This window comes from Geospiza fortis, unplaced genomic scaffold (assembly GCF_000277835.1).
Source record: "Geospiza fortis unplaced genomic scaffold, GeoFor_1.0 scaffold164, whole genome shotgun sequence".
In the NCBI taxonomy this organism is placed as follows: domain Eukaryota; kingdom Metazoa; phylum Chordata; class Aves; order Passeriformes; family Thraupidae; genus Geospiza; species Geospiza fortis.
In genome coordinates, this window is record NW_005054426.1 from 340,910 (window position 1) to 361,996 (window position 21,087).

At 44.2% G+C, this 21,087-nt stretch overlaps 1 protein-coding gene across 1 annotated transcript in view; it reads left to right on the top strand.

Moving 5' to 3' along the window:
• VWF (von Willebrand factor) overlaps positions 1 to 21,087 on the top strand; it is a 124,040-nt gene that overhangs the window by 25,759 nt on the left and 77,194 nt on the right. Inside the window, exons 10-18 of the mRNA XM_014309415.2 lie at positions 1,542 to 1,588; positions 4,483 to 4,619; positions 7,265 to 7,403; positions 8,002 to 8,102; positions 10,506 to 10,701; positions 11,276 to 11,491; positions 17,363 to 17,603; positions 18,389 to 18,483; positions 20,161 to 20,321. Coding sequence (XP_014164890.1) covers positions 1,542 to 1,588; positions 4,483 to 4,619; positions 7,265 to 7,403; positions 8,002 to 8,102; positions 10,506 to 10,701; positions 11,276 to 11,491; positions 17,363 to 17,603; positions 18,389 to 18,483; positions 20,161 to 20,321 — 1,333 coding nt within the window. The remainder of the gene's footprint in view (positions 1 to 1,541; positions 1,589 to 4,482; positions 4,620 to 7,264; positions 7,404 to 8,001; positions 8,103 to 10,505; positions 10,702 to 11,275; positions 11,492 to 17,362; positions 17,604 to 18,388; positions 18,484 to 20,160; positions 20,322 to 21,087) is intronic.

Below are 21,087 nucleotides of genomic sequence, written 5' to 3' on the forward strand. Positions count from 1 at the left end.
AAGAGCAGAGAACTACCTGTTTCCTGTGGATAAGACAGACCAGCATGTTCCCATGTCTGGGTAGTGTCAGTGGTGGTGCCTTTGTTTTGACTTCCTAAGTGTATTTAACCTCTAAACCCCATTTCTTTCCAAGAGGAGTTAGCCTAAGGCACGTCCTTGGAAATTGTTACAGGGCTAATGAGCCTTCCTAGCATGGCCCACAGTTTTTCTTTCGCTCCTGAGTACCAGACTGGAGGGAAAATACAGCACTTTAAAGAAAGGAAGAAGAATTAGTCACATATTCCTGATCTGGTTTTGTGTTCAGTGTGGACATATTTGTGCAAGGAGTTTGGACAACTGTTTACTCAGAAGTTTCCAATTGGAGCGCAGAAGGAGGAGGACTCAATGAAGGCCATGACATGCAGAAGAAAGGTGGTCTGTGCATCATCCCTGTTAATCAGCAGCTATACATTACCTGCACCACATGTCCCAGAACACAAGCCATAACCACGACATTAGCATTTTATCTTTTTCCGTGCAGTCCTCTGCAGCTTTAAGCTTGGCCACATTGTTCAGCCTTAGTGCTCTTGGGAGATGAGTGTAGCCTGACAGGCTGGGTTTTTTATTGCTTGTGTTTTGTTACTGCTTCCTATTATTCAAACTTGATGCTGCTGTGGAGAACGTCATTCCGTTGACTCTACATTTAACATCCTCAATAATCTGCCTCCCCACAAATGGTTTTCAGGGGCTGGGATAATTAAAGGAATGATAAGAATATAGTAGCTCTTGAAACAAGGAGTGGAGAGAGGGTTGTGGAAGACACTGGAGTTGATCACAGCAGGGGAGTTTGATGTAAGAAGAAGTAAAGGGGAATAGATTTGTTTAAGGGCTAATGAGGCAATTTTCACTGCCTAATAAAGATGGGCTGTGAAGAGGATGGGGTCAAACTCTTCTCAGAGGCAAACAGAAAAAGGTTGTGAATCAATGGACACAAGCTGAAAAGGAAATTTTATTTTGACACAAAGAAAAATTCTTCTCCCTTTTCCAGTGCTGTACTGGGACAGCTGCTTAGTGAGGCTGTGGGACCTCATCTTGGATATTTCTAAACTCAAATGGGCAAGGTCCTCACCCACCTAATCTAGCTTTGACATTGCTTTCTCTGAGTTGGGGATTGTAGTATATTATTTTCCTAGAAGTCCCTTCAAACATTTTCCCCTGTGATTCTGTTGTATTGATAGATATACCTTGAGAACTGCATTGAACTCATTCCATATTAGTGGAATATAGCTGAAAACTCCATTAAACACAAAGCTTTGACAGGGAAACCCAGAAATCCTTGAGTTCTGCCACCATACCCATTCATATTATCAGCAGTTGCTGACAAATGATGAGAAGAAGGGATGAATACATTAAGAAATGAAGTTATGGGAGATGGAAGGAATGTTGGGGACTAATCTAACTTCCCTGGGACAGATGACCATTTTCAGTTTTTTGGGAAAAATGTGCAACAGAAGATTTATATTCATGTACTCTTACTTAGCTTGCTACTGTCTCTTTCCTAGCATTTGTCGACGTGGCATGTGGATCTGCAGCAATGGGGAATGCCCAGGTATGTTGGCTTCACTCTTTTCAGGTTTTGACAAATAAGCCTTGCCTACGTCCCTCCCACTCATGCCCCACTTATGTATTTTTTTTTTTACTCAAAAAAGCAAATCTTTGTTCTTCCTTGCTCGATCCAGTACAATCCAGTTGGGACCCTACTTTTAAGTTCTTCTCCTGAGACAAGTCAGACATTGCTCTGTGTGGTTTATGTGTAGCAACGAAAAATCCTGTTTGGCGGGAAGGCCGGTTCCTGCTTTGATTACTTAGTTTGCCAGTTATAAGGGTCTGTATGTTCAGAGGATTGGCTTGCAGGTAGAGGAACACTCCTGGCTTTGTTTGACCATGTACAATTTCTCATTGTACCTTATTGACCATGACAATTCCCTCATGGTCATGTGTTGGGTGAAGGAGCCACAGTCCCAGGGAGAAAGTGGCTGCCCTGCCTTCCATGGGTGCTGGCAGATTGGAGAGGCAGCTCTGCAGATGCAGACTGGGGTAATGGCTGGACAGGAAAACAGCAGATATGTGGGCTTTGGTGGTTTTTTGTTGAGATGAGACCGTGCAACCCTCACAAGTTAGGGAAATTGCAACAGTCTTAAGGTGTTCTATCAAAAAAGTCTGTCTTTTTTTGGTAACATGAAACTTGCCTAACCCATCAATGGTCCTTTTCTTCCTGCTTTAGAACAAAAGAGCACTTCCCCCAAAGTATCAACACTTAAGGAAGAGGATGGGGGATGGTGTATGTAAATATTCAAAATGGAGATGACATTTTTAGTGAGTTGTCCCCTGTGCTTGTTCATTAAGGATCTCTTCAAGTACAGAGAATCTCACTGTCTAAAACACAGCTTCAAGGATACAGCCCAGGCTGATTTATTACATCTTTTAGCTAATGGTCAGCAGCATGATTACAAACAAGAAATAGGTGCTTTTCGAACTTCAGCACCTATTAGGTGCTTTTAATGTCCTTGCTCTCTGGGCTGTGATGAATACTCTGTGGGCCAAATTTTTATCCTTAACTCCAGCCGCATTTTCTTCATAGTGATTATAGAAGTGAAGATAAATCTGGTATTGAGGCTTGCAAACAGATGTTGATCTCCAGCTCTGTGCAAGGGGCAATATAGCATTGCAGCCTTTTCCTGAATTGGGAAGCTGTCCCAAATAAGCAGAAGTGGAAAAGAAAGGCAGCTTATTTTTGTACCTTCTGCCAATATATGTAAATCAGTTTTCTGCTAGGCTTGTTCAAGACTGAATGTTGTATACCTGCAGCTGTTGTACTTGTGTCTGCTAAAAACTCTATAAACTGTACTGAGACAGTATGGGAGGGCAGCAAAACCTCCCAGAATAGCCAAATTTATATTGTTACCTGTGCTGTTTGTCTCTACTTGAAGTAATATTGCAACATCTTTTCATTGTTGATTAGTTACCACAAATATTTCTAAAATCATATGTCCAGAAAATTTATCTAGTTACTTGTATAAACTTTAGGTAGTTCTGTTTTTCTTTTGACCAACTTTTTTTTTTTTTTGTCAGGAAAGATTACTTTCATATTGTGGGAGTGAATTGCCCAGCTTTAAAGTTGGTGATAAGGTGAATCCAAAGCTGGAGCTGGCTGGCACTACCAAGAGGTTTTCAAGCTGATATCATCATGGAAATAATTATGAAGGCAGAAGGTTTCAGGAAATTTCATGGGATGCATTATATCAAATGATGTAGACAGAGAGATCCATAAGTAAAGACTTGGCCGCAGAAAACAAAATTCCCTTTCAGGAGCAGTGCCAAAGGCTGGGACTTGTCTTAGATAGCAGTCCTCAGTTCTCTGTGCTTCAAACCTGTCCTCCTTTCCTTGTTGCAGAGAATGCCTTGAAAATCAAACTCCAAGGGATGACAAACATCCAGGAGATGCTCAACTTCTCTTAGGGTGAATCAGATCTGTGTAAGGCTGGGAATCCTCAGGATCTGTACTTTAACATCAGCTGTTTTAAGATAGTAAACACTCAATAATATGCTGAAGAGGGAAATTTCCACATGATGTTCATTAGACAGATCTGTGGGACTCAAAGGCAGCGAAGAGAGAATAACTCATGGAGCTCACCTGCCAGCTTGTAACATTTAACCCTTCTCCAAGCTTTGGCTGATGATGGCCAGTGTAGGCCCAGCACTTGTATTTTGTTCTGGATGAGGAAGTGGCTGCCCACCTTATTTTTCATGGGGTCATCTGTAAGTGTGATGGTCTTCTCATATGGAAGATTTTCTTTGCAAGCTCTGTGGAGTTGGAGCCTTTCCATGTGTTTGCATGATGGGATACTAAATCCCAGCTGTGGTATTGGGATACTGCCTTCCTGGAATTGAAAAGCCACAACTTACCAAAACACCTTCAAATGTTGATATGTTTAAATAGCTCCTTCTTCTAGTAGAAAGATGGTCCAGCCAGGCTTTGACATTATTCTGTGAGGACTTTAGATGTAGCTATTGTAACTATAGAATGATTTTTAACTTTCTGTTAGTTGATATGATGGTTCAGGGTAAAGTCCAACATAAATCCTACCCTTGGAAGGACTCACACAGACATCTTCCAGCTCTTCATTCTCATAAAAGTATTTTATGCTAAAATAACATATTGGTATTTAAGGCATCCCAAGAAAAGAATATAGGCTTTTCCATAGGCACAAATTTCAGCTCTTGACTGCGGTTTATTCTGTGTTCCCCAGTTGTTGTTGGTTCCTCTGTTAAATTAACAGTGAGATAAGGATCTTGCTAGTGCTTTCTGGTCTGTGTGGAGCTCAGGCCTTGTACAACCTGTTCCACCAGGGCTGCTCTTCCCCCTCAGAGACTTGTGGGGGCTGAGCAGGATTTTGCTTGAATCTGGCACTGGGATGATTACTGGCTTTTTGCTTTTTCTAGGGGAATGCTCTGTCACCGGCCAGTCCCATTTCAAAAGCTTTGACAACAAGTATTTCACCTTCAGTGGGATTTGCCAGTACTTATTTGCCAAGGATTGTGTGGAAAATTCCTTCTCTGTGATCATCGAGACGGTGCAGGTAACAGCAGCCTTTGCTGGTGCCTCTGTGCACGCTCGTGAGAGTGGGGGCGGGGCTGTGGGACTATGACATGAATTGCAGATGCACAGGCCAACAGAAGTAATTTCCCTATGAGATAAATAGTTTAAATAACAGATGCAGTCTTTCTCCTTAGTTAATAAGTGTTTTGCTTCTCCTCACCACCATTCCCAGGAGCCTGCCTGGGGATGGAGACTCATGATGATGTTTGGAGCATGGGTCCTCACTCTTTGCCAGCTGAACAAACAAACAGAGGCGAGGGTGCACTCCTTGCCAAGCACCCTGGCTGTTGGTGCCTCTCTGATGCCTGTGGGGAAAGGACATTTCCTTGGACACCAAGCAGGGTGCACTGGCGGAGCAGTGCCTTGCTTTGTTTCCCATTTAGTCAGATTGTCTGGTGATTTTTTTTTGTACTCAGACAGCAGCTCCTGACTTTCTTTGCTGCCTCCCCTGATGGATGTGTGAGAGGCAGCTGCAGAGAGGCAAGAAAGGGAGCCAGACCAGTGCAGGAAGTTATGGAGACCCTGAAGGGGGATGTCACAGGGAGGTTTACACAGTTGTGAAATAAATCGACCAGTTCTTGGGTGTCATGGTTTGACGCTGGCACAATGCCAGTGCCTCCATGAAAATACACTTTCCCTGGTGTCTGCTGTGAGATGTGACCAGCAATAAGCAAAGCAGGCTTCTACTTAGGAATAAAGGAAAAGTTTATTAACTAAATTACAAGTAAAAAGAAACACACACACAGGAAAAATGAAAACCTTGCAAACACATTTCCTCCTCCCCCCACCACATTTCCAATACATCTATCTCCCAAATTTCAACTCTCAGTCCATCACCACCCTTCAGATAATCAATCCTCAGTTCATCAAGAAGAGAGGAGTCCTTCTTGTGCCATAGGCTTCCCCTGGAAACACCGCTGAAACCTCTTGTGTTTCCATGTCACTCATGGCACTGCTCAGAGTACATCTGCCATTGTGACTTCTTCCTTTCATGTCCAGTGCTCTCACCACTGAACACGGACCAGAGCTGCTTCTAGGGTTGTCCCTTTTAAGGGTGCTTTCTCCAGTTCCAAAAAGAGCTCAGTCTCTCACTTTCGGGACATCTGTCCCCCCCAAATTTTGTCACTCCCTGGGGCCGAGGGGTACCAACGCTGAACCCTCTTGGTTCTGAGGCATTGCCCCCCCTGGATGCAGTCTCTGTATCACAGGAAAAATGGTTCTGTCCATGGTTATACAAGAAAAAGTCCAGCCAAAGGCCACTCCATCATCTGCTACATAGGATTCTTCTCAAGTTCTCTCACAAACCTGCATCACACTTGCCCATTTCCTGCACTTCTTTATCTTTATCTCTCTTCTCATTCAACTCCAGAAGGATCAGCATTTGTAAGGTTTCCATCATCCAAGAAAAGGCTTAAAAAATCTCAGTCTCTGCTTGTTCAGAACTCCCATACCCTGCGGGCACCTTCTCTCCGAACCGCCCCCCCTTCTCCTTCTTGGCCGGCCCTGCTATCAAATTTGGCACAAGCACAGACACCAGTCCTCTCTCTCTCCTGGCGGGGCGGGGGGGGCTGCCCGATGTCTGATGTCTCTCTGTGCTCCTCCACCCTTCCATCCTCAGGGGCCTTCAACCCCCTCTCTGTCCAAGGCCCGGCTCACCTCACGGCCGCATGGCTTTTTTCCTCCCCCACCCAGCCCGCAGCTGGGACGGGGGAGAGAACCAAAATCCTCCCGCCGGAAACCCAAACAGCCTCCCACCGGGGAGCTCTGCTTTTAACCCCTGTGTTCTCAGAGGCGTATCCAATGCCCCAGTGGTCAAACCAGGTGCCAATATTAAAATCTGGACACCTATTGGTTACCACAGCATATCCCAGAAAACCTGCTTCCTCTCAAACCACGACATTGGGAAAAGGTGAACAAACATAGAGACTGAGAAGGACCCTGAGGCAAGGAGAGGGGAAGAAAGGTGATGGGGACAGTGGAACTGAAGGCAGGGAGAGGTGCAATGGAGACAGGAGACTGACAGGAGGGAAGGGGAGATCAGTATCAGTATCCAGCAGCACCAGGGAAGTTGCAGTCTTTGGAGAAATGGGCTGTGACAGTTCTCCATACCATCTGTGTCTGTCTCCTGCATTAGAGAGCTCTGATAGCCATCAGTGCTTAGGAACCTGCAGGACAGGTTTCCAATGAAACTTCCATTTTGAAACCAGGGAGGAGATGTGGGGCCCCTGCAATCCCTGTTCCTCATCTAGGTATCCCGCAGCTGTGAAAACAAACACCTCAGGAGTCTTGGGTAATGTAAACTGCTTGGCTGTTTCCCAGGCTGTGTGGGTTAGGTGTCCTTCCTGCTCCTGCTACAGCTCTGGGGCTGGTCACTGCCAGGGGTCTGGTGGAACACCCGCAGATCCTTTTCCAAGTTCTGAGATGGGGAGCTCAGCTCTGGTGCATGATTAGTGGGATAATGGAGGGAAGGCTGCCAGCCTGCTGTTTGTGGGATGCAGAAACCAGATCTATAAAACCAGTGTGACATTCAACACCTCTCAAATTAGATGCCAAAATGCCTTCTGGGACTAAGTCACCAAGAAAGTGAAAACCTGATGTTCGAGGCAGATTTTCCCTTCTCCACAGTGTGCAGATGATCCTGATGCCGTGTGTACTCGCTCAGCTTCTGTCCGGATACGGGATATGGACAACAGCATCATTAAAATGAAACATGGAGGAGGAGTTTCGCTGAATGGACAGGACATACAGATCCCTCTGCTGCAAGGTGTGTTCACATGGGCTGATTCTGGCCAGCCACTGAAAGCCTCCTGCTTAGTAGTGGTTTTAGACATGCCTTAGCCCAGCTTAATCAAAGAGTGTTTTTAATGCCAAACTCTCTTGCAGTGTCTTCTAGAAGCTCTGTCATTTCAGCTTCTCTCCATGCAGCAGACAGATCTTGACTTGGCTCCTCTAAAATCAGAAGAATTAAGCTGGTCTGCACTTGTGAGATTTGTGAAAATCACTGTTGGTCTATTCTTTTTTGAAATTATTGTTTTTCAACAGAAGCCAGAAATCATGGAATCACAGAATGATTTGGTTTGGACCTTAAAGATCACCTGATTCAACCCCCCTGCCATGGGCAAGGACACCTTCCACTATCCCAGGTTGCTCTGAGCCTCATCCAACCTGGCCTTGGCCGCTTCCAGGGATGGGGCAGCCACAGCTGCTCTGGGCAGCCTGTGCCAGGGCTTCAGCAACCTCACAGAGAACAATTTCTTCCTGATATCCAATCTAAACCTGCTCTCTGTCAATGTAAAGCCATTCCCTCCTGTCCTGTCGCTACATCTTGAAAAAGCTCACTGGCACCCTGTGGTTGCCTTCAGGTGCTCTCCGTGTCCAGCGTGTGGTGAGGAGTTCAGTTCGCCTCACCTATGGGGATGATCTGCAGATTGACTGGGATGGTCATGGACAACTCCTAGTGAAGGTAGTTTTTCTGGTTTTTTTTCTGCCTGTTTGCCCCCTCTCTTGTTCCACTTAAATATGTACAAAGATTTTCTTGTCTGAAGGCAGAAATTGCTTTTTGTTGCATGTTAGGAATTCCTTTCTCTTTTGCTACTCCCAGAGTAATACACAGGTTCTTTTGTATTCCAGAAACAAACACTTCATCTTAGAGCAGCTTGGTAGCTTTTTTCTCCTCCCCCTTTTTTTTTTTCATACGTGTGTGTAATGACAGCCGTTATTAACCATTAACAGTTCTGTGTTTTGTTCAGCAGATATCCTCTCAACTGGAGTTTTGTTTTTGTTTGCTTTGACTGCCTTGTCTAAACCAACAGATGTGAACGACTTAAAATAAGGGAAGGAAAGGCCCCCAGAGACACAGTTACTCATATTTTCCAGGAAATAGAAATCAGCTCATAGAAGATGTGTTGTGGGCTCCTTCTACTGTGAGGAATATTTTAAGTCAGCCTTGATTAACAATTAGGTTTTGTTGGTGCTGCAGACACAGCAAAGTGTAGAAAAACTGAGCTAGGTTTAACAGAAATTATCTGTAAGGAAATGTAACCACAGCCCTGTTGCCTTTGAATCCCCCTTTTAGTAGGAGTCTGCTCACTGAGAGGAGTCTTGCCAAGAAAACCAGTTTTCCTGGGATTTTCTGCCGAGTGGTAAAAGCTGTTCTTCTTGCACCATGGTGTTGCTTTTACATTCTCCTTCCCTGCCCCAAAATCTGGCTTAAATGCCATGTCTGGCAGAGCACCAAGGGTTATGAAAGCCAGTTCAGAACTGAGTTCAAGAGTTGAAAAGAAAACAGATAAGAAAGGTCTGGAATAATTTTAGAAAGCATCTGCGGGTTTGTGGTTGTTGTTTTTATTTAACCTGTATCTCTGTGCTCTGAGGGTCCTAAAAGTTTTTTTGGGGCTTAGAATAATTCACTTCAGTCCCTTAGCACATCTTAGGAGTTTTGGCTTTCCTCAGTACTCAAAATATTTTTCTCCCTGGTCAGAGACCCATATAATTGGGCAAATTTTTTGTCCCATTGAAAACAAAACTAATTTTCTGCTCCAGATCCTCTACCCATAAAAGCAGTGGAAGTTTCTCCAGTTGTCTACTCCTTCCCTTGCTGGGCATATAAAGCATCTCTTTAATTGCTTTTGGAGAGTTATTTTATACCAGATTTGGAGACTGACCTCTTGCCAAGTATTGCTGATAATAATTGGAGGAAGTGATACACTTCCATTACCTTGTTCTGGCAAAAATTCTTCCTGTGTTCCTCAAGAAGGCTCTCCTTTGTGTGACTGTCCGATATTTGTGATTTGAGCTTCCACTCCAAAATACTGCGCAATTTGGACTTGTGTGAGTCACTGCTCCATCTGCAGAGTATGTGAAAGAGCAGTAATACTCTTAGTAAGAATATTTATTCTCTAATTGTTCTTTTTGATGCTCCATATTTATTCTCTGACCCCCGTGTTTGAATGCTGGGTAGTATTAGGTTATATTTTGGAGGATGCTTTTTATTTTTATTTATACAGAAAAACTGTTTTCTTTGAAAAATATGGATTTTTATAACTTTTTTTGTTTGTTTCACTGGTTACTCCTGCAAGCCTGCCTAAATTAGCACTCAGCTCCATGGATAGAGAGGGCTGATGTAGCATCAGAGCTCCTGTGTTTGTAATGTACCTGTAATGTGGTGTTTGTAATGTACCTGAGCTTTACTCCTAACAGAAACTGACAGTTCCTACTAAAATAAAAGGTATTGGTGCCTTTGTGATGCAGGTGTTGCTTAGGAGATTTCTCCCTGTTTACCTCTAGGTTTAGGGTCATCTTTCAGCTGCTCCTTGATTTGCAGCAGGAATAAAATAGGTGAAAAGTGCACCTGCTCTGTGGATTGTTGGAAATTCTACTTTTAGTCTGCTTGAAGTTCCTCTGGGCAGCAGGAAGCTCTAATGTGAAGTAGCTTTAGGGGTTATTAGTTTATTTTTCCTTCATCATCCAATTTTCCTTTAAAATGTGAAATGCTCCCAGGTGCCATTGGAATTGCATTTAAAAAAATGCAACCCCCACTGTTGCCCTGCTCATTTATATGAATGAACAGTGAGTGAGAACAAGGAAAGACTAAACTGGACTGCTGATCAAGGCACAAAAATAAGCTATTTTTCTCTTAGTCACCCTCTGAATTTCACGGTGCAAAAATTGTCCTGCAGCTACTAATAGTAGCAATTTTGTTAGAAGTTTGAAAATACAGTACAATGGTATTGTGTCTGTAGCATTTTGCTTTGTGTTTGAGAATTTTCTGGACTATTCAGTTGTGTATGGCTCATTCCTTAAAAAATCTTGCTCTACAGTGGTAACCTGTTCTAGAAGATGACCAGGCAAATGTTGTGTTCCTTAGGTGTCCCCAGTCTACTCTGAAAGGATGTGCGGGCTGTGTGGAAATTATGATGGGAACCAAGGGGATGATTTTCTTACACCTTCTGGCATGGTGGAATCCCTTCTGGAAGACTTTGGAAACTCCTGGAAGCTCAATACAGACTGCCAGGACTTGTTAAAACAAGACAGTGACCCCTGCAACCTCAATCCTCATTTAGGTACTGAACTCTATCCAAAATTAACATGTGCAGCAAATGGTGATCTTCCATTTACACAAAAAAGGCAAATAAAGAGAAGAACCTAATGTTGCTTACATTACCACCAGGGTGGCTGTAATATATATTTAAAAAAAACCAAAAAACAACAGCAACAAAAAAAAAACCACACACACACAGAGGGACTTGTATTGATGCAGACCTCATAAGGAAAATATAATATTTTGTGAAAATTGAAAACAAAAGCTAGTTTAATTTTGCAAATATAAAAAGGCAGCAGAAAGCAAAGGCCCCGTAAAGGGAATTACAGCACCAGAAGTAGTGCTAACGGAATATAAAAGCATTGCTTTTCCTTGATTTGTTTTACTATTGAAACATTCTTTCAGTAGAGCTCATGATGTATGAGCTGTGGTGCTATCTGTGCCTGCCTGATCCTGTTTTATTCTTGTAGGGTTTGTTTGGTTATTTTTTCTTTTATAAAAGGAAGAGAAAATGCTTACTGTGGCTCCTCTGGCTTTCCTTGAAAGCCACGTTGATTGACTGATTCAGTATGAGCATGTAATTTTTCTCTTTTTAGCCAAATATGCTGAGGATTCCTGCTCAGTTCTGATATCTCCTGCCTTTGAACCTTGTCACCATGTAGTGAGTCCCACTCCCTATGTGAAGAACTGCCGCTTTGATGTTTGCTCCTGCTCCAGTGGCAAGGATTGCCTGTGCTCTGCCATTGCTAATTATGCAGCAGCCTGTGCCAGGAAAAGCATCCTGGTGGAGTGGAGACAACCTGACTTCTGCCGTAAGTGCACTGCTGCTCAAACCCACTTATTGTCATCCTCCTGAAGGAATTTTTCTAGCAACGTTGTGTGAAAGATCTAGAATGAGATGTCAGATTTTCCTTATGGCAAATGATGAGAGTAAATCTTTCCTTCAAACTGATAAGGATGCAAAAGGTGTTCCCAGGGACTGCTCAGCTCTGGGGGAGAGAAGCATTGATCTGACACAGCTCCACAGAACTTTTTCCTGGATTTCCATTTTCAACTACTCACCTGGAAACTTTCTGAATGTCCTAGGGTAGGAATCTCCCAAGTGATTTGTACTAATCCATGAACTGCCTTTTTTTGAGGCCCAAGCTTCCCAGGTTCTGACCTCATCAATGACTCCTGGACGTGGGGAAGCACAAAAGGGCAAGACAAACTTGTATCAGGAGAGAATTTTGGCAGTGTACTGGCATCACCCCTGCTCACAGCAAGGCTAAATTACTGTAGATTGCCTGAGGTTTTGGCCAGAAAAATTTTGAATATCTCCAAAAAATCGAGGTACCACAGCCTCTCCGACATCTGTCTCTCTCTTATCCAGGACAAGATTAATAGCCAAACTGCCAAGAGGCTGGAGCAGAACAGTCCAACAGCTTTCATTTCTTTTATTTCTCTCTTAGGTCAATGTGGTAGGAAAAAATCCATTGTCATGTAATTTTGATTGAGCACAGACATACTTTTCCCATAAATATTTGTGAAGTGAATGTTTTTCCATTTTCCTGAGCAACTTTGTTATAAAGGAAAGAAGACAATTGAAAAATTTGGGGGAAAGCATGTGTGCTTGGCAGCTCTCCAGATTTGTTCTCTTACACTTACCCAAGCAGAGGGTGGGAAAAACATTTATAAACTGAGTGTGTAGAAAGTGGAAAAGAGAGAGGTCTCTGGCCTTTGACCTGGTAGGGTCTACAAGGCCAGTAACCACAACTTTTGCAGGCTGTAGAGTGCTTGCTGCGAATGAGAACAAACCCAGTTTATATTAAACTGCTGCATGGTTTTATAATATTTTACCTAGTTTATGTAAGTGTTCAGATAGTGGAACAGTAATGTAATAAAAATCCTTTCAGAACTCTGCAGGTCTGGAGGCTGAAAGAAAGAGGAGCGATAATGCCCCATTGCTCTTTCTGTAATTGAACAAGTCAATTTTCACAATTAATCTTTAATAGTGCAGAGCTGCTTCTTCCTTTCTGTACATTATAGAGAGCTTTGTACTCACACAAAGTGACAATTTCCCTGATTGCAGATCCATCAGCCCTCATTAAATAATCCTAGTGCCCTAGACATCTCCTGACACATGAGGGAGAGCAATTCCTCTTTCTTAATGGGTTTGAGATGTGAATGTGCAGGTTGTGTAATTTGTGCTGGTGACCCAATGCACTGAATATATCTTGCACCCCTACCTTCATCCCCAGAGATTTGATTTCTTGGGAAATGACTTGACAGAGCCAGTTTGCTTGATTTGGAGTGGATAAGTATCAGGGAGCAAAGTCATTAGTGTAGCACATTTCTGCTCTGTGTCAAGCTAACAAGTGCATTCAGCTCCCCTATCTTTGACATTATTTTAGTTGCAGTTTGATTATTTAAGACCTGACTCATACCCCTGTAACCCACCATGAATAAGCACCAAGCCAATCCCTTCATGCTGGAAGGGAGGAGCAGACAGACCACACTGTGAAGGGCTGTGTCTCTTGTGCAGCTGCATGTAAAAATTTGGTTAAAACCCAGGCTGAATGGCTGGGCTGAGAGAGTGGTGGTGAATGGAGTTAAACTCAGCTGGGGGCTGGTCACCAGTGGTGTTCCCCAGGGCTCAGTAGTTGGGCCAGTTTTATTTAATATTTTAATCAAGGATCTAGGTGAGGGGATTGAGTGCATCCTCAGTAAGTTCATGGAGAGCACCCAGCTGGGTGGGAGAGTGGATCTGCTGGAGGGCAGGAAGGCTCTGCAGAGGGATCTGGACAGGCTGGATCCATGGGCCCAGGCCAGTGGTCTGAGGGTCAGCAAGGCCAAGGGCCCGGTCCTGTCTTGGGTCACAGCAACCCCCTGCAGCTCCAGGCTGGGGCAGAGGGGCTGGAAAGCTGGGAAAGGCCCTGGGGGTGCTGGGGGCAGCAGCTGGACAGGAGCCAGGTGTGCCCAGGGGGGCAGGAGGCCAATGGCACCTGGGCTGTGCCAGCCATGGTGTGGCAGCAGGGCCAGGGCAGTGACTGTCCCCTGGGCTGGCACTGCTGGGGCCACACCTCAGATCCTGGGGTAGTTCTGGGCCTGTCACTACAAGAAAGACATTGAGGGGATGGAGCCTGTCCAGAGAAGGGGACGGAGCTGAAGAAGGTTCTGGAGCACAAATATGATGAGGAGGAGCTGAGGTGTGGCTAAGCCTGGAGACAAGGAGACTCACGGGAGACCTTCTCACTCTCTAGAACTCTGACAGGAGGGTGGGGGTTGGGATCTGCTCCCAGGGAACAAGGGACAAGAGGAGAGGAAATGGCCTCAGGTTTCACAGAGAGGTTCAGATTAGGTTTTATGTAAACGTTCTTCATGGAAATTTTTATCAAGCACTGGCACAGACCGCCCAGAGAAGTTTTTGAGTCACCATGCCTTGAGGTATTTAAAAGCCACATGGATGTGGCACTTAGGGACGTGCTTTAGTGGTGGACTTGGCAGTGTGAGGTTAATGGCTGTATTCAGTTATCTTATGGTCTTTTCCAACCCAAATATTTCAATGTTTACCTGTCCCATGTGTATATTGTTCTGTGGCACAGGGGAATCCATCAGCAGGTCCCTAGATCTTCCTTCAGATTTTAGGACATGTTGCTAATCCCATTGTGTTCCTTAATGTGGTAGTGCTGGCGCGGTTGGAGGCATTGCATGCCTTCTGTAAGAGAATTTGTATAGGATAAATCCAAGAGTGCTGGAGTAGGGAATTAAGGACAGGCTCTGAGCAGCATATGAGAATGGCTACTGGGCATGCTGGGCCTCAGCATGGCAGAGAAGCTGTGTTAAATCTAGTTCTGGCAGGGTCCACCTTCACTCAGAGGTGGCAACATTTTCACCTTGTGTTATTTGAGGAACTGGCCATGGTTTGTCTCTTTCACTCTGATTTCAAAACCTTCCCCTATGAGCTGCATGAGCTGTTCAATTAAAAGACATTTTTTCCAATGCTTTCCCACTGTTTCTCATCTTATTCATGGGATAGGCTGTGCTTTGAGCACAGCATTGAGCTGTTTTGATTTTATAGAAGACATCCACAGGGACTAGATGCATCTTGCCTTTTTCTGTAATTTTCCTGTCAATAGTGGGATGTTTTTTTTTTAGTGGCAGTGTATTACACAGTGTGCAGACAGGCCTTTCCCAGGTAATTTGTTTGCCTTTTTGCTGTTAAAAACAAATGTTGCTGGGAAGGGATAGAGCAGTGTATTGGGATGTGGAGTGTAAGAATGGCATTGGGAACCATAACTGGAAAAACAGGGGATGTTCAAAAAATTTTAGGAGATACATGGGCAAGGAAAATCATAGAATGGTTTGGGTTGAAAGGGACCTTAAAGATCATCTTGTTCCAAGGGACACCTACCACTGGACCAGGTTTTTCCAAGTGCCTTTCAGCCTGTCCCTGAACACTTCGCCACAGCTTCTCTGGACAGCCGCTGCCAGAGCCTCAGCACCCTCACAAAGACAAATTTCTTCCTAATATTTAATTGAAACTTGCCCTCTTTCACTTTGAAGCCATTCCCACACATGGATTGCAAAGGTTTATCTAAGAAAGGAATCTACTGCAAAGTTGTCCCGTGGATAGGGAGTGTTACAACTGACTAGAAAGTAGGGCAGGATGCTGGGCTCAGTTATCACATCCTTTTTTTGAATCTTGAAACTCATAAACTGATGTACCCATTTGAAACCTGCCAAACCAGTTCCATGTTTCCAGAGGTTCATGTGTAATAAATCGTACTTTTGGCTGAGGCCTCATGGTTTGCCTTCTGGGATGTGCGTTTAATAATGAAAGTTATTTTTAAAATGGTCCTCAGCTCTGGGCTGTGCCTGTTCAGGGTTTGATTTACTGCAAAGGTTTATGTAAGTCAGAAGCACATTTTTATGAATGCTGCCAAAAATTCCTGTAACAGTGAATGAGTCTATCTTCTGCTTAGTCCTGAATTAGGAAGCATTTGCTGTATTGATGAGCACACATTTCTTGGACTGTGCTGTGAAAGGTACATTAAGCAGTTTGGGCACCAGTCCCAGATTTGGGAGATTTTTGCTCTTAAGAAGGGTTCAAGTCACCTTAGATGTTTCTGGGCTGGATTTTCAGTTTAGGATGTTATACTCCCATGTATGGCACTGCAGGATCCTCAAGAAAAACTGGTGCAACCATGTCTCTCTCCAGTAGGCAGGAATAAGTCTTCATTTCAGAAGAGTTTTGTGAAGGTGACCATGAGTCACTGGTCAGCACATAGGCCTTGCTTTGCTAGTCCAGCGAACACCTGGCTGAAGCTGCAGGACTATCCTGTTATTCCATGGCTGCCATAGTTCCCAGGGATGTGTGCTAGAAGAGAGTATGGATTATCACATCATTCTGCAGGAATGACAAGGGGAAGGGCTTTCACTCTAACCGTTTGATCTTGGTTTCAGCAAGGTACAAATGTGCCAACATCGTTCCTCATAACCTTACAACTGTTTGCTGTGGAAGGTTGCTACAAATGACAGTGTAACTCCTGGTTATCAGGAGGCCTGTTAAATTCAACCTCTTGATAAAACAAGCTCGTTTCCTGTCTTCTGCAATGTGTTGTCATAGCTGCCACCTAGTGCTGATGCTGATGTGTGCAGAGGTGAATGCCTCAAAATGGGCCCTATAGAAGTGGAGGTTTTAAAAACAAAGAAACCAAAATGACTATGAAGGCCATAATTAGTCTCCATATGAAAGAATTAATCATCAAAAATTGTTAGTATCAAGGTTTGGCTCCATGATTGCTAAATTACTTCATTATTTGCACTTGTTTCCATAGAAATCACAGAGTGCTTCTGGGATGCGAGGCTGTTGTGTATTGCAGCACTCCTGTTTACTAAAGCAGAAAAAATACTTTTCTACTACTTTTCTACTTATTTTGACCAAATAGTCCCTAAATATGTGCAAAGGAAGAGAGGTGTGAATGTGTACATGACACTTGTAATGCTCTTAATGCATGGGATCATGGAATGGTTTGGGTTGGAAGGGACCCAAACATGTCATTCCAACAGACCATGTCATTCCAACCCCCTGCCATGGGCAGGGACACTTTCAACTAGCCCAGGTTTTTCCAAGGCCCATCCAGCCTGGCCTTGGACACTTCCAGGGATGGGGCAGCCACAGCTTCTCTGGGCAACCTGTGCCAGGGCCTCAGCACCCTCACTGGGAAGAATTCCTTCCTACTATCCAATCTAAACCTGCTCTCTGTCAGTGTGAAGCCATTCCCCCTTGTTCTGTCACTCCAAGCCCTTGCCAAGAGTGTCTCTCCATCTTTTTTGTAGGTTCCCTTCAGGGGAGCTTCAGTTAGGTTATCCTGACTGTGATCCAGATAATAACAGAGGTTGGACAGAGTGTGTGTTTCATGTTCTGGGCAAAATTCTGTGGCTAGATTTCCATCACAGTGCAGGGTAGTCCAGTCCTGACATTTATGGGAAATTTCCTTTAGTAAGGTTTTGTTTGTGTGTATATATAAGCAGTGCCTTAGGCTACACCAGTGCTGCAGTTAAGGAGGGATGGTGTAACTCTCCATTGATGAGTAATTGAGCAAACGCCTTTTAATCCCAAACTTCCCAGTCTGTTTTAGGCAGCTGTTCCTTTAGCTGGATTTGGATCAAATGCTCTTCTCCCTCGTGTGTTTCACCAGCAATGGCCTGTCCTGAAGGCCAGGTGTACCAACAATGTGGGACGCCATGCAACCAGACGTGCCAGTCTCTGTCCTACCCGGAGGAGGACTGTGAGCAGCTGTGCCTGGAGGGGTGCTACTGTCCCCCTGGGCACTACCTGGATGAGCATGAACAGTGTGTGCCCAAATCCCAGTGCTCCTGTTACTATGATGGGGAGATCTTCCAGCCAGAGGATGTCTTCTCGAACCATTACTCCATGTGGTGAGCGCACTATTCCTACCCCTTCCCTACTCCCCGTCACTCCACTTTTTGGCGGGCTTGAGTTGTCGGGTCAGTTCCTATGCATCCACTGAAACTAGTTAAAGAAAAGTCAAGATTTTGCCTCCAAGAAGCCAAATGTTGAGTTTTGCTATTGTATCGTGCTCTGATTAATTTCAAATACCACCTTACTCAGTATTAAGCCCTGTCCTATGAACAGTTCCTGCAAGTTTGAAATGGAGCTTAATTACTGACAATAGCTACTTTGTGGGCTTTTAAAATGTCGCTTCAATGTACTGTCATATAATTCTTAATTGTAAAAACCTAATTACCTCTTGTCAAAGATACAAGTATTAAAAAGCATTTCTAATTGTTAAATTGAGTGGCAGTACACTTGGAGTGGGAATGCAATCTCTGGACAGGCCCAGTTTTGGGAACAGTGTCTTCTTTTCCTCTCTACCACAAAAATCCCAAGTTTCAGGAACTAGATGGTCCCTTACCTCTTTTCCTCAGCAAAGCTGACTATTGTCTTGCTTAGCTTTATCCCTGTGCAGCTGCACTGGATCCAGCAGGTCAGGGCCAGCAGGGTTTCCATGCCACTGTATGGCATCAACTCCCTTAAGGAAATTTTGCCTTTAATGTTGGTAGACACAGTGGATGGAGAGCAGCAGCTCAGCCCCACTGAGGTGTAGTTTTGTATTCTGACAAGTTCTCTGTTGACTAAAAATCAGTGTGAGCGAAAGCTGAATGCTGTTTCATTAAATATAAGCTCTATTTGTTTTTCTTAGCTATTGTGAGAATGGATTTATGCACTGCAGTACAAACAGAGCTCCTGGTGCCTTCCTGGCTGATGTTTTTGCTGATGAGAGGCCATCTCCAAGAAGTTAGTATGCCTTAAAATCTTAATATTTTATTTTGATTTTTTTTTCTCTTCAGTCTCTTGGTAGCTTTGATTGGAGAAGAAATTTCAGAGGTTGCAACAGCTGTGATATTGTGAGATTTTTTCCAATTTTTTTTTTACAGGACAGAAACAAAAGGGATGTATGGGAGGGTGCAGGGCTCACTGAATCTCACCTCTCAAAATTATAATTAGCCACTGCAGTCTCTCTTGAGCTGAAAAGGTTAAAGGATCACCTATGCCAGTGATCTGAGGTCCCCAGTTGCTATTTGAGGATCACAAGACATCAGTAACTCATCAGTTTTATACCTTCTGTTTCTCACTAGCGGGATGCAAACTCTTTCCTGGTGTAAATGAGGCTTTTAATGGCCTGAAGGTTACACTGCTGCCAGGTTTCCAGTGTGCCTTCCAGCTGGCAGGAATCTCCATGAAACCTCCTGGAGACTGACAGCTACCATGTTTCCCATCAGGGGACGGGTTTATCAAACATTTGGCTGAAGGCTGTGAAAGGTGCATGGGAACACTTCTAGCATCTAACTGGGGTTTGCAGTTTTGGAGAAAGGCCAGCAGTGCTCTGGGATTTTTGGGGTTTCCACTGATACATGGATGGAGCTTATGGGATTTTCATGGCATAGGGGGTTTGAGACTGGATGCATCTCAGAGGGAAAAGGGCTAGTGGGGCTTTGGGGAGGCCTGAGAATATCCAGGAGTTGGACTTCGTGATCCTTGTGGGGGTGCCTTTCAGCTCAGGATAACCTATGATTCCTATGGGAACACCAGTAGAGCTAACCACAGTGACTTCCATGGCACTCTGACAAATGCACTTGTACATGGGGTCAGGAGGAAATTTCTGGTTGATATTTGCCTGTGCATTGGAGACAAAGGGTAATTGTTTGTCTTTGCACCTTCTCAGGATAAATCAACTTCTAGAGGAAAACACTGTAAATGCCTCTGTAGGTACAGGGCAGTGACCTGCTTAATGTTGCTTGCTAGGACACCAGTGACAGTGTCACTGGTTGGGTCACCTGTTCTTCAGGTGAAACCTTCCAGGTGAATATCTCACCAAACTCTTCCCTTAATGCTCCTAAGACATACTTTCCTGATAATAGGATGTCAAGACTTACAAAACCTCAGAGGGGCATATTGCTAGTACCACTTGAAATAGTACCCTGGAGTTTCTTGGGACATTCTGATCTTCTGTCAGATCCTGAAGTCTCAAACAGTTTTTATTGAAGCTCAGGGCACTGCTTTTACAGTCACCAATGTAGTTATATTCAGTGTGAGAAATGGGTCTAAATACAATAATATAAGATGCTGTTGCTTCTCAGAATATCAATTTTCTGCTAACTTTGTACAGTGTTTAGGGGTGTTTGCATAGCCCCAGTGCAGTCTGGAATTGCACTTATATGTTTAGTGCAGCTTTTTTGCTTCAGTATTAAATAGCTGCTTTCATGACAGCCTAACTGAGGTCGCTCCAGGGGAAGTAGGGGCTGTTTTCTTTGCCATGTCATGTGTAGTGATGTTGCTTCAGGCTATATTCTAAATTAATTTTCTAATTAATGAAATTAATTTTCAAATCAAAGATCCACCTTTTAGAAAAATACTGTGCCAATGAGTACTTGAGTTCTAATTGCACTTTTTGTGAACTCATTTTTTTAAAAGTAAAAAGGAGCTTGACATGCAGATTCCCCATGGAAAAAATTATCTGTCCTGCCAACAACCCAAGAGCAGAAGGAGTGGAATGCACCAAGACCTGCCAAAACTATGACCTGGAGTGCATCAGCCATGGCTGCATATCTGGATGCCTCTGTCCAAAAGGGATGGTAAGCAGCTTTTAATACAGCAGCGAAAAGCAGGTCCTCTTTGTTTCTTGCCTTCATTCTCTACCAATAGTCCTCTTGCAGCTTGGGAATAAGTGGTTGTGAAGTATTGACTGTCAAGTTGTGGCTGGCTTAAAGAACATGTACAAGCACTGAAGATGAACTTTAGCTTGCAAAAATAATTATTAATCAGAATTCCAAAGCCTGCCTTGAAGACCAGTTTATGTCTTCCTTCAGCTCTGCTCCTAAACTCCTCCTCAGTCTTGTTGAACTTTCTCAACCAGAGAGACAGGAGAGAGACACCCATATTCAGGTTGATCATAGGGATGGAGCACCTCTCTTCCAAAAAAAAGGCTGAGAGAATTGGGATTGTTAAGCCTGGCAAAGAGAAAGCATTGGGGTCGCCTCATTGTGGCCTTCCAGTGCCTGGAGGGAACCCACAGGAAGGATGGAGAGAGACTCTTGACAAGGTCGTGGAGTGACAGGACAAGGGAGAATGACTTCACACTGACAGAGAGCAGGTTTAGATTGGGTGTGAGGTAAAAAGTCCTTATTTGTGAGGGTGGTGAGGCCCTGGCACAGGTTGCTTAGAGAAGCTGTGGCTGCCCCATCTGTGGAAGTGCCCAAGGCCAGGCTGGATGAGGTTCTGAGAAACCTGGGCTAGTGGAAGGTGTCCCTGCCCCTGGCAGGAGGTTGGAGCAAGATGGTCTTTAAGGTTCCTTCCAACCCAAACCATTCTTGGGTTTCTCTGATCCAGCCATTCTTCCTG